This window comes from Heteronotia binoei, chromosome 4, assembly GCF_032191835.1.
Source record: "Heteronotia binoei isolate CCM8104 ecotype False Entrance Well chromosome 4, APGP_CSIRO_Hbin_v1, whole genome shotgun sequence".
Lineage (NCBI taxonomy): Eukaryota > Metazoa > Chordata > Lepidosauria > Squamata > Gekkonidae > Heteronotia > Heteronotia binoei.
The window spans coordinates 153,836,434-153,849,772 of record NC_083226.1 but is presented as its reverse complement, the minus strand read 5'-3'; the positions used below and the strand labels follow the sequence as shown (position 1 = coordinate 153,849,772).

General features: G+C 41.6%; 1 protein-coding gene across 1 annotated transcript in view; it reads right to left on the bottom strand.

Moving 5' to 3' along the window:
• The window catches only part of TTC33 (tetratricopeptide repeat domain 33), a 52,703-nt gene that overhangs the window by 11,567 nt on the left and 27,797 nt on the right, over positions 1–13,339 (bottom strand). The window contains exon 3 of the mRNA XM_060236043.1: positions 4,930–5,011. Within this exon, the coding sequence (XP_060092026.1) occupies positions 4,930–5,011 (82 nt within the window). The remainder of the gene's footprint in view (positions 1–4,929; positions 5,012–13,339) is intronic.

Sequence of the window (13,339 nt, the reverse complement as noted above, 5' to 3'; positions counted from 1 at the left end):
TGCAGAAAAATTGGAGCCCAGCCCCGGAATAAATGTCACAGTCCAATCAGTTCTGTTTTCACAGAGAATGAAAGTGGCTATACCATCCAGTCCAAGCCCTCACGAAGAGGGGAAAAGGCTCAAAGAGCACTGGTGAAGTGAAAGTCCATTCAAAGGAAGAGGTGGGGCAACAACAGTACCCACTAGAGTTTTGCTTCCTGAAAGGTCTGGTAAAGCATGAGCCCAATCTTAATGCAAATTTACCAGTTCAACGGGGATTAATCCTGGGCTTAAAATGGAAGACCAGGAAGCTTTGGTGATAAAACAAGAACACACATCCTGATACATATTCTCTTCCACAATGGGATTATTTTATCTGTTCAACTTGGCCAACAGGATCTTGTATAGAAAAGCTATGCCAGCTGACATGTAAAAAAATGAGAGGGGGGGGGGGTAATTTTATGCTTCTAAGAGAAAACATGCCAGAAAATCAGGCGGCAGTTTGGCAGAGCCAGAGTTTCTCCTTTCTGAGTCTCTAATGAGATTTAATTCTTCCCGTGTGACATCTGGGGAAATTGGGGCAATTACAGGATACTCCTGGGTTGTAAAAATTTAAGATGGGAAGGTCTTGTTTGTACATCTAGATCAGAACAATGGACTCAGGAGTTTCTATTCTGGGAGCAATCACACCACAACCAAAATTAGAACCCATGAGCACTGATTGCAACAATAAAACCATGGCTGATCCTTCACCTTTGCCTTTAGGTTAAGTTCCCTAGAAACACTGACCCAGCCATTAACAAACTGAGTGTACCCCAGACCAGTCTCCATAACATTTGCTGATGCTGAATAATGGGCGGGAGGGAGAAAGAGCACTTGATATTGCTGCTTGAGAGTCAGATCAGTTCAGACTCAGCCCATTTCAAAAATATTGCTAACGGTAAGGAAATTAATGACACCCCTCTTGTCAAGGTGTGTCGATGACTGAACCATTTCCGCAAGGAAAAGAATCTGGCTGCACTGAAGTGGGCACAGTATTGAAACCACCCACATAAAATTTTCAAAGCAGTTTCTTACGATTAGTCATTTATGTTGCACTTTTAAGTTTTTTTTTTTTAAAGAACCTTTCCATTTTCACATAGGGCTGAAGTGTGGAAGAAAAGCCATCCAGCCTCACAGTCAAAAGCACCTAGTTGCTCCGAACTGTGGTCATATTATCAGAGTGAAAAATGAACAAAATCAGAGTGGTTATGATTGTCCTAAGGATCCAACAGAAGAGGATGAGTGAGTCTTCACTCCTCCCTGACTGCTTCTTCACCACAGAAAGTGGTGGTGGCTACAAGCACAGACAGCTTCAAGAGGGGATTGGATAAACATACGGAGCAGAGGGCCATCAGTGGCTATTAGCCACAGGATAGTGATGGAACTCTCTGTCTGGGGCAAGTGATGCTCTGTATTCTTGGTGCTTGGGGGGGGGGGCAACAGTGGGAGGGCTTCCAGTGTCCTGGCATCACTAGTGGACCTCCTGATGGAACCTGGTTTTTTTTGGGCCACTGTGTGACACAGAGTGTTGGACTGGATGGGCCATTGGCCTGATCCAACATGGCTTCTCTTATGTTCTTCCTTAGAATATGCGAGGCACTCTGAAATGTCTTGCCTTTAAGGGCTGGAATTGGGAGGCACCGTTTTGTGATGGTTCTAGCCCTACCTGGAAAGTAGGTTTCAGAGTGTGGTAACTTAGATGTCAGGCAAAGTCTGACCTATCTATGAGACCCTTTACTGCTGAAGAGTTTGTATGTGGCTCCCCCTACCCCTAACTAGTTCTTACTGGCTTCAACTTCGCTGCTGCTTTATTGCTGTTATTGTTTAATATGTTTTCTGTTACGTATATTTTAGGTAACATACATACACATAAACCCTGAAAGAGGCCTTGGGTACCCTACTATATCTCAGGATACAGTACACAACATTTTAAAGGAATAAACAGTAGCTCTGTGAGTTATTATCATTACTGTGAGTAATGCCCTCTACATGGGGCTGCCCCTGTCCCGAACTCGGAAATTACAGCTGGTGCAGAATGCCGCAGCCCGGCTGTTACTGGGTCTCCCAAAGTGGGGACACATTCGGCCGGGTCTTCGGACCCTGCACTGGCTTCCAGTGATATACCGAGTCCGGTACAAGGTGCTGGTTATTACCTTTAAAGCCCTATATGGCCTGGGACCTGTCTACCTGAAGGACCGTCTTTCCCCACATGTTGCCCAGAGAGTACTGAGGTCGGGAACACAAAATCTCCTTACTGTCCCTGGGCCAAAAGAAGCCCGCTTGAAATCCACCAGAGAAAGGGCCTTCTCTGTTATGGCCCCTACATGGTGGAATCAGCTGCCGGAGGAGGTGAGGGCCCTGCGGGACCTTGTTCAGTTCCGCAGGGCCTGTAAGACGACCCTCTTCCGGCTAGCTTACACCTAGCTAAGATGAGAACTCAATGTAGCTTGCCAGATTTCTTCTTATATATTTGGAATATTTATTAATTTTTAAGGTTTTATCTGTTTTAAATGTTTAATTGTTTACATGTTTAAATATTGTTTAATTTTTATGTCTGATCAATTGTTGGAAGCCACCCTGAGCCACTTGTGGGAAGGGCGGGATATAAATTCTAAATAAATAAATAACATAAATAAAAGAGAGCCAAAACAATATCGAATGTCCAATACTTGAATTAAGATAATGAAACCTGAATTAAGATAGTGAGGCATGACTTCTGGCAATGACACTATGGCCTCGTGCAGGGGTCCCCAACGTGTTGTATAGGGTTGCCATGTCCAATTCAAGAAATATCTGGGGACTTTGGGGGTGAAACCAGGAGACATTGGGGGTAGAGCCAGAAGCAAGGGTGTGACAAGCATAAATGGAGCTCCAAAGGGAGTTCTGGCCATCACATTTAAAGAAATTGCATTTCTTTTAAATGCCTTCCCCCTGTTGGAAATAATGAAAGATAGGGGCACCTTCTTTTGGGGCTCATAGAACTGGACCCCATGGACCTACCTCTCCATTTTGGGGATTCCTAGTCAACGGAGGGCTTTCACCTTGGCAAGACGGCGAACCCTCCCATCTGCAGTGGTATACACTTAAATAAGTGTCTTACAATTGAATTTGACTTCTGATATCCTATACTGGATGGTTTCTGCCAGTTAGCAGCCTTTGGCTATTATTACAAAGTTTATAATACTCTGAGATGCAACAACTCTACTTTTTAAAGGTAAAAATGAAAACTCAGGAACATCTCCAGCAAAATGTACAGCACTAAAATATTCTTTTTCTATAGTAGATGAACAAAATTTGCAGTGGGGTGTAAGATTTTGTTTTTGTTTATTTTTTATTTTATTCAATTTATATCCTGCCCTCCCCATGAAAGCAAGCTCATGGCTGCTGTTCACTGTTCACTTCTTCAGATGCCTGAAGAAAAAGCTCATCCCCTGCCACAAATTTTGTTCATCTTTAGGTACTACTGACTCTTTTCTACTGCTACTGCTTTATTTACGTAGTTCAGAACCATGGAATACAGTGGTTATTTCTGAAAACGCATTAATTGCTTAACTCATCCACTTTTACAGCACAGAGTTTTTGCTTTAGGTGAGCACAAAGTACAGCTAGAATTTTATTATTTTTGTGATACACAGACATGGACCAAAGAGACCTGGTCACCTGGTCACTTTGAAATTGAATTTTTTATGGTAGAAAAATAGAATTATTCATGTCTGAATTCTTAGATCTTTAGTACTTTCATAGTGCAGCCCACAATTACTATTACCCTGGGACATGACCCTTTGCTGTTACACTTTTTAATCATTTTTGTTAGCTACAATACTTTTGAATATTAAACTCTTCAACCTCTCATTTTGATTTCTCCCGAGGTTTTTCTGTATCAAACTGTTTGTTCAGTTACATATCGCAAACAGTACCTGACATTTGCTCCAAGTACTAGATTTCATTAAATAATTTTGATTTTTAAAACCTGGTATCTTATAATGTATGTGTCCTGGTTGGCAGGTTCTGATGCCCGGTGTCATTTAGTCCAAGGTCAGGAGAGCAGAGAGTAAAGGAGGGCAATGGCATTCAGTCCAAGGAGCAGAGAGAAAGCAAGGCAAGGTTGTTTCAGTCCAGGGTGAGAGGATCAGAGTGCTAAGGAGTCAGCCAAGGCAGTGGCAGCAGGTCAGCATCCAACGTACACATTGCACCCATGCCCAACAACCTCTCTTGGCTCATTTTAATAGCCCTATGCTTAAGGGTCATGCTTGCAGCCAGCTGCTCAGAAGTAATCCTGCAACTACTCAGCTTTGTCATCAGCAAGCTGCCGATGATGGGCCATGAAGTGTGCACTTTGCCTCCTTGCCTGCAGTTCTGTTCTCAGCTTGTCTGTTCTCAGCTTCTGTCTGTACTCTAAGGGTGTGGGAGACACTGGTGGGATGAGAACAGCTAACTGAGGTTCACTTGCTGCATCAGGGCTGGAGAGTGTCAGTGTTCTATGCCAGCTGTTGGCTTTGAATCCTGATAAGCCTGCATCTCATTCTCTTGCTGGTCCACTTCTGTTGATTCAAGACTGGCTACACAAAGACTGGCTTCCCCTGAGGAGTCCTCTTCTCCTGGGGATTCTTCGCTATTGCTGAGCCCTGGCTGACCCACAACAATATGTACCAACCACAATATGATGTCTTTGATGTCTACCAAGAGTTGCTAGAAAAATTATTCCACAAGTACTTCCTTCACTTCTATCCCCTAAAATCTTAAACACTGGATTGTGCACAGAGCCAAATATTCAGTGAATGGAAATGGCAGGAATAGAATTGCTCATACAGATTCCACTGTGGGATTATTTTTTGTATAATAGGCCACAGTCAGTATGAATAAATATTCCTAAATTTCTGAACTGCCAAAACATCTTGATGTGTTTACCTGCGATTTCATCTCATAGAGAGTAGCATCTTCTGGAGTTAACTGAAGTGCTTCATCCCATTTGTGAACAGCCTCCTGGTATCTGCAAGTGGTTAAAACAAGAGGATGATCTTACTAGGTTTATGGATGAGTTAAAATGAATGTCAGTGTCTTTACCAATTCATCAAGGGTAGTCACATACTCTGGCCCTTACACTTACTGGAAATAAAGAAGGTGATACTGGACTCAAATCTAATGGTTCTACAACAGACCAGCATGGTTACCCTTTGAAACTATTCTTCCGGGTTATTATTATTATGGCTAAAAGGTAAAGGTAGTCCACTGTGCAAGCACCAGTGCAACGACTCTGGGGTGACGTTGCATCACGTTTCTATGGCAGACTTTCTGTTATGGGGTAGTTTACCATTGCCTTCCCCAGTCATCTACATTTTACCACCAGCAAGCCACATACTCATTTTACTGACCTTGGAAGGACGGAAGGCTGAGTCAACCTTGAGATGGCTACCTAAACCCAGCTTTTGCCGGGATCGAACTCAGGTTATGAGCAGAGCCTAGACTGCAGTACTGCAGCTTACCACTCTGCACCGAGCGGCTCCTTATTGTTATGGCCAGAAGCCTGTAAAATTGAAAGGTTTTGAAGGACAATGTGCTTGCCACTTTCAGTGAAGTTCAGCTGACCCTTCCTAGTTTGGTTCAGAGCCTAGGGATTCAACCTACAAAATATCTTTAACACATCTTAACATCTAACGCTCATTACAATACGTAAAACACAAACAGAATAATGATGTGGTTTCATAATATAAAATTAAGTTTTAAACTTTAAAAAAACACACACAAAAAGCTTTACATTCACACAATCTGTGCAACTTCACAAGTCTTCAGTCATAGTTCTTTAACAAACATAAACTGAGTGAAAGGTTCAATGGCAAAGGTCTGCTAATTCATGACACACAGAAGAAGGCGGGGGGGGGGGAATAACTTTCTCCTTTAAAACAGAAGGAAAGCATACATTACTGAATATGCTAAAAATATCCAGAGAATAAAACAGTGCAGCTGGAAAACTGTGAGCCCACCAGATGATTAAACCATGATTTTTAACATTGTAGTAAAAAGCTTACCCCTTTAGAGGTTAATACAGTCATCAGAGAGTAAGAAAAGGAATATAGGCGATTCTTCACATCAAGCAGAAAGAGGACACATCTTCTACAAACAAGATATGAGCAGAGGCTTTCCAGCCTTTAAAATTGACTGGGCAATGTAAGGACCAACTCCGCATGGGCAACCCTTCAAGATCAGAACCTGAGCTGTCTGGGCTAGAAGGGTCAGACTCAGTCAAAAACACTGGTGGTCACTGGTTTAGAGACTGCCTGTCGTTCCCCGCCCCCCCCAAAAAGCTAACCTCTAAGCCTAGAATAACCTCTCCCCAATTTTAAATCATTCCACAACTGCTTTCAAAAGTTCCATTTAATTGAGTATTGGAGCCAGTATAGAAGACGCCTGGTTTCCTTGAATGGTGTAACATTAACATATAAACAAGCAATGACGAGGACTCCATCCATATGTATTTTTAGGTCATGCAACATAGCAACCTGATGCAAAATGATAAATATGCTTTGGGTTTGATCCAGCCAGGATTTTTTTGCTCGATCTAGGGCAATTTCCATCTTTTTTATAGTCCCTATTTCACATGGCTTTTGTCCAAATAGTTCCCATGGTGCCAAACATAATAGGCCTTTCAGTTGTCAAAGATGACCCTTTCCTCTCTTTCTCAACAGTGGTTTATACTTCCTCCGAGAAGTGCTTAGGAACTCTATATTATCATTGCTGAAAATACTAGGCGCCACAATGAAATTTAAAGGCACCATGAAGACCAGGCTCCTTGGACTTGTCAATTCCTGACACAAAGCTGTGAGTGTTTGTAGAGAAACAGAACCTGATTTATAATGTGAAGGGTGCAGAACAAGGCTTGAACTCTAGCAAAAGCTAAATGCAACCAAGAGATGTTACAAATGCACAAACAAAACAACCTTATCTTGTGGCTTTGTAAGCATTCAACACCTCATTGAAATCAGGTCATATCATCTGTGTGTACAAAATTAGTATTCCAGGGATTCAGGGCCCAGATTGGCATTCCACAGACAGGTGCCCTAATAGTGGCTGGCGGTCTAGTTTAAATACAGGGCTTTTTTTGTAGGAGGAACTGTAGCCAATCCTCCTGGAGGATTGGCTACACCAGAGGGGTGCGGCCTAATATGCAAAGAAGTTCCTGCTACAAAAAGGGCCTGTTTAAATATAAAGCATGTTGGGTTTTATGGCATGTACAGTTTAGTCCTATTTGATGGTGGAAAATGCTGTCTAGTTGCTGCTGACTAATGGTGACCACACAGGGTTTTCAAGGCAAGAAACGGACAGAGGTGGTTTGCATTGCCTGCCTTTGCTGTAGTGACCTTAGACTTTCTTGGTTGTCTCCCATCCAAAGACTGAACAGGGTCAACAGTGCTTAGCTTCAGAGATCTGATAAGATCAGGCTAGCTTGGACAACTCAGGTCAGGGCCTGTATATTTACTCAGAAGTAAAAACAGCTCTTTAATGGCACTGACTCAAATGTGCAACTGATATCTTCGTTACGGTTCGCTGTAGATACAGCAGGACTCCTGTAGACAGAAACAGGCAATCTTCTACAACACTTCTTGTATAAACCATCTGGGTACAGTTCAGTAAGAACTTACAACTGTGTGGCTTTGAACTGCTGAAGACATCCTCTTATCTAACTCTTCTATGCCATATTTGTTTCTGTGTTCCCTGGCATGCTGCCAATTTTGCAGCAGGCAAATCTTTCTGTGTCCAGAGATCAGCATTTATCACCAACCAAAACCCAACGCTTTTGAAGCCTTGGGGCAGCTGATGTTCCTGATGTTCTACAGCATAAATCTGTTTAGTTCTATACATCTGAAAGTGCCGCGCAACCAGGCAAAGTGCCAAACTACGTGTTTCATCAGCAACAGAATCACTCGACAGCAATAGCCACCCTGAACCCGCCTCGGTGGGGAGGGCGGGGTATAAATTGAATTAAACATAAACAACATAATCCAGCCTCAGAAGTAAGAACTACTATGGACTAGGGGGTTATTATACATACGTAGGAAACATAAAGGTACAATGATTGCGCTACAATGATTGCACTACAGTCTCATACACAATGACACGTGCTTCAATTTCGCTAATGTTGATTTTGGACTTTTGGCTCGTGACAGCAGCATATAGAACACTGTGGCTCTTTTCCTTGTTTTTAAGTTTCCTACCCATTTTCTTTCTAATACCAGAAAATGGAACAGCGTTTGTTTGTTTTTAATGATCAGCAGGGCTTTTTTTGTAGCAGGAACTCCTTTGGATATTAGGCCACACACCCCTGATGTACCCAATCCTCCTGGAGCTTACAGTAGGCCTTGTAAGAAGAACCCTGCAAGCTCTTGGAGGATTGGCTACATTAGGGGTGTGCGGCCTAAAATTCAAAGCAGTTCCTGCTACAAACCGCCCCCGCCGATGAGCCACATTTTCATTATGCTGTTTTTCAGACTAATAGAATCTTACTTAAAGTGCATTAAAAGTGGGTTGAAAGTGCATCATTTAGTGTGTGTGATCATAGCCCAAGTTGATACAATGGGGTATGCAGACTGACTGGACAATCTCCCGAACTACTAATTCTAGCTCACTTCTCTGTGCCAAACCCTGGATAATGCTAAAGAGCTAGAACTTCCGGCTGTCAGACAATCATAAGATCTCCTGGATACACTACACACATGGAAACAATCTTCCTAGATGTTCCTCTGCCCAATCCAAATATATCTCAGGTATTTCACTTTTCTTATTAAATATATACACTAACATGCCACAAAGGGTTACACCGATCTGCTTACTGCACTCGTGTCTCCTGGACAAGATCATTCTCAAAGCTATGTAGCCATAGATGAGGCACTGCTGTGCACATAATGACACATCTAAGCCATTCTGAAGTCTAACCTGTAGAGTTTTATTCCTATCCGTTCTAGAGTGCACATTTTTAAGAACCTGGTACCTTAATATCAGCGTGATTAAAACTCCCAAAGCCTTCAATAAGTGCCTGCAACAGATTCAAATGCAGCAATGAATACTGTGCCTCATACATTTTTATGGGGAAGCAAAGAAAGGTTAACAATCTCTTCTCTTCTAAAAGTATGTTCAAACGACATATGTAATGCCATTAAAGGAGGAGTTGCACATGTTATAGTTCGGACTGCCGTAACAGCAATTTGTTTCAATTAAATTCTCTTCTGCATAATAAGGTAATTATAATATTCACATTTGGATTTTATGGCTAACGTTGTTAAACTGCCTGGTAATTATGAATACTTAAATTCACAGACGTGTTACAAAGCACAACTGTTGGTGTGACAACATATTAGCTGTTTTCCTTGTTTTCAGCATTTTTGGAAACTTTAAGTGTTTTATATATACTGAAGAAGATACCTCAACTAATACTGAAACAAGTCATACTCAGGAGCTTGTCTTGTTGATATTATTCTTATCTTCCAAACACTGTCATCCTCATTCTTATTCTTTAAATATTTAGGCATGTTTGCCTTGTGTTAAAGTTGGATAATTGTGGACATATTATTGCCATATGTAGCATACAGTGCTGTTGCTATATATTATTTTCTCCTATATATTTAACATTGTATTTGTGCAGTTTGGAAGAGATGATTTCTGACATACATAACACACATTTTTTAACCTTTTGACATGCAGTAGGAATTGTGGTTTTTGGATTAGTTAACATGTGACACAACCATTGTCCTGTGTGAGAAATAGCTATATGACTATCCGTATGTATTCTGTTGTTCATTGGTAGTCCTCCTAACCTAATGGTATCTACAATACTCTGTACACCTGGCACTGAGATAGCCTTCCTTAATGTTTCTCCTGAGGGAATGAGGCATTTGTGCCATTCTCGTGTAGAAAAGAAAACAACCCCCATCCCCTATCAGCCTATTCTCCTCCCCCCCACCCCCAGTCATTCTTACACTGGTAAAGCAGTTCATAAGGAGGATGGTAGACAGACTCAAAGACAAAAACATTATTATTTATAACAATTATCAGTTGTATTTACTTGGACACACATGAAGCTGCCTTATACGGAATCAGGCCACTGGTCCGTATAAGGTATGTACTGTCTACCTACAAGCCTCTGAAACATTATTGCTTGTACACAACCAAAGCCACAGACAACCCTGGAGGTGGCAGAGGAATGTCTGTTATCTTAGCCACCCCTGTCATGTTTTTTTACTGAGAAGGCATGTGTAAACATTCAAAAATAAACACAATTTCCCCTTCCTGCAGCTTTCAAGTAAACTAGATGAGTAACGACCCTAAGAGAATTAACCGTGTGGCTTGCACAGGGCTCATGCCTAGAAGGGATTTATGAAAGGCAGCTCTGCTCACTCCCCTCCATGGTTCTGGCTTATGGCTGTGATGTGAATCTTCCTAGGAGTTCTTGTGATTCAAGAAGAAGCCAATGCATGTTGGCCCCCAGAAACCATAGCAATGCGCTAAGTAACTGTGCAACACGCTATCCCCAACAAGGAACATAGACCAAGACCACCATGCTACTCTTTGATTATTGCCTGTTCAGTATCTCAACAGTTGCTTCACGACAGTGCGATCACAGGCATCTATTCAAACGTGTAAATAATGTGTGGACATTACTAAAACTGGCTGCCCCAGAAGACAGCACATTTAGTTTTCCTTCCACAAAAACATCCATTTCATTCACACTCATTAGGGATTGATCTCTTCACTAATAACAACATCCAAGGAGCAGTCTGTGGCTGGAAGCAGGTAACTCTTGTCTGGCTTCAAAAGGCAAGGCCTTCGAGAAATGTTGGCAGTTTTCCTGAAGACCCCAGTGAACTTCTTAATCTAGCACAAATACTTTCTTCAGCGCTCCTGCTGACCCTTTGGGAGTGATAGCAATTTGAAAGCTTTCAAAACTGCTTGCAAAAAGGAAAAAGTCAGTGCTAACCACATGGTGTTTCCTCTGTGTTTTCAGTGTTTCTCTTAAACAATACAATTTCAGTTGCAAACAACATGTATATATAACAAAGCAGTAGACAAGTAGCACCTTTAAGACCAACTTTTATTCAGAATGTAAGCTTTTGTATGCAGGCTTCATCAGACAAAATTGGAATGGCAAGCCATCTTTAAATAGAGAAAGTGGGCAGTGAGTTGGTATGTAGAGTCATGGGAATGTTTTTAGCAGATTAAAAGAATCACAGATTGGGGTCTGTGTTTGTTAGTATTGTTAGCTGGGCTGTAACAACAGTGGAGGGTGATAAAAAGCAGACATGTCATAGGTGTGAAGTGCCATAGATCTGGGTGTCATTCTGGCTTCATTAGTTGTGGGTTTAAATGGAGGGCATTAGTATCTCAAGAGGTTATAACATCATTATGGTTTGCCATTAGAAGAAAAGAATACATTAAAATATAGTGGAAGATGGGTTAGTATATGTAATAAGATAAACAGCCAATATCCCTATTTGAGTATGTAAGTACAAAAACCCAAAATATTCTGATACACTGTTCTAAAAGAGAAATACATTCTAGTTTGCCATTAGAAAAAAGGGTACATTAAAATATAGTGGGAGATGGGTTAGTATATGTAATGAGATAAACAGCCCATATCCCTTATTTGAGTATATCAATACAAAAAAAACCCTCATTATTTTGATACACTGTTCTAAAAGAGAAATACATTGGAATACTGTGGATGTATAGCACACTTAGATCTATCAGCATGTATATATGTGTTAAGTGTCATTAAGTTGCTGCTGCCTTATGGTGACCCTATATATAGGTCCTTTCCTGTGGGAAGGAGGAATCAGTGAAAATCATTCCTTCTTCCTTTAATGCGCAAAAATTTTAAAATAGGCTCCAAGGGTTTATATCCTGAGGTTCAGTAATTTGGGGTGCATTCTGGGCAGCCATAGGTGTGAGCTTCTTTGGAAGTCCCAGTATGTCTATTGTTTTAAAGTATTGTATAATCTAATTGTTGTTTTAAACCTATTTTATATTGTATAATTTTATTGAACTGTTGTTAGCCGCCCTGAGCCTGCCTAGGCGGGGAGGGCGGGATATAAATAAAATTTATTATTATTATTATTATTGGATCACCTTTGATCACAGTGAATTAACAAAGAGCCAGTTTGGTGTAGTGGTTAAGTGTGTGGACTCTTATCTGGGAGAACCGGGTTTGATTCCCCACTCCTCCACTTGCAGCTGCTGGAATGGCCTTGGGACAGCCATAGCTCTCGCATGAGTTGTCCTTGAAAGGGCAGCTGCTGTGAGAGCCCTCTCAGCCTCACCCACCTCACAGGGTGTCTGTTGTGGGGGGAGAAGATATGGGAGATTGTAAGCCACTCTGAGTCTCTGATTCAGAGAGAAGGGCGGGATATAAATCTGCAATTCTTCTTCTTCTTCACACTCCAAAAGGATGGTGAGACTCCCCTTTACAGAAGCCATGCAGATTTCTGTCTCACTAGAATGTGTTCCTCTGTTAGCTTAATTATTTTACCTTAAATAACAGTTTCTCCTAATCTATCTGGAACAGACTTTGTGGTAGCTGTCTGTTATCATCTGTCTCTCTTCCAGGTTTCTTCTGAAAAACTGGCACTACACTTATTAATTTCCAGTCATATGAAAGGGAGTATGGTTTTAGTAATGTTGCGCATTCCAGTCAGGAGATGAACAACTACTCATTCATTCATTTATTCATTCAGTTCTTTAAGAACCTTTGGGAATAAACCATCCAGGTCAGGCAACTTGCTAGTTTTTAATTTGTCCATTAGCTCTGGAACTGCATCTCATCATCTCTACTGGATTTTGGCACCCTTCCGGGAACAGCGGTTCCAGCATGAGTAACTGTCCCAGTTTTCTTCAGTGGATTCATTCAATTTCTCTGCAACCTCCCTGCCTTTTAGCAGTAAAAGTTACAAACAAAAATATGCAGTAGAACAAATTTTGACTGCAGTGGCACCTTTAAGACCAACAAAAGTTTATTCAAGAAGAAGACGACAGCAGATTTATACCCCGCCCTTCTCTCTGAATCAGAGACTAAGAGCGGTTTACAATCTCCTATATCTTCTCCCCCCACAACAGATACCCTGTGAGGTGGGTGGGGCTGAGAGGGCTCTCACAGCAGCTGCCCTTTCAAGGACAACTCTTGCAAGAGCTATGGCTGACCCAAGGCCATTCCAGCAGCTGTAAGTGGAGGAGTGAAGAGTTGAACCTGGTTCTCCCAAATAAGAGTCCGCACACTTAATCACTACACCAAACTGGCTTTTGCCTGCACAAGAAAGCTCATACTTTGAATAAACTT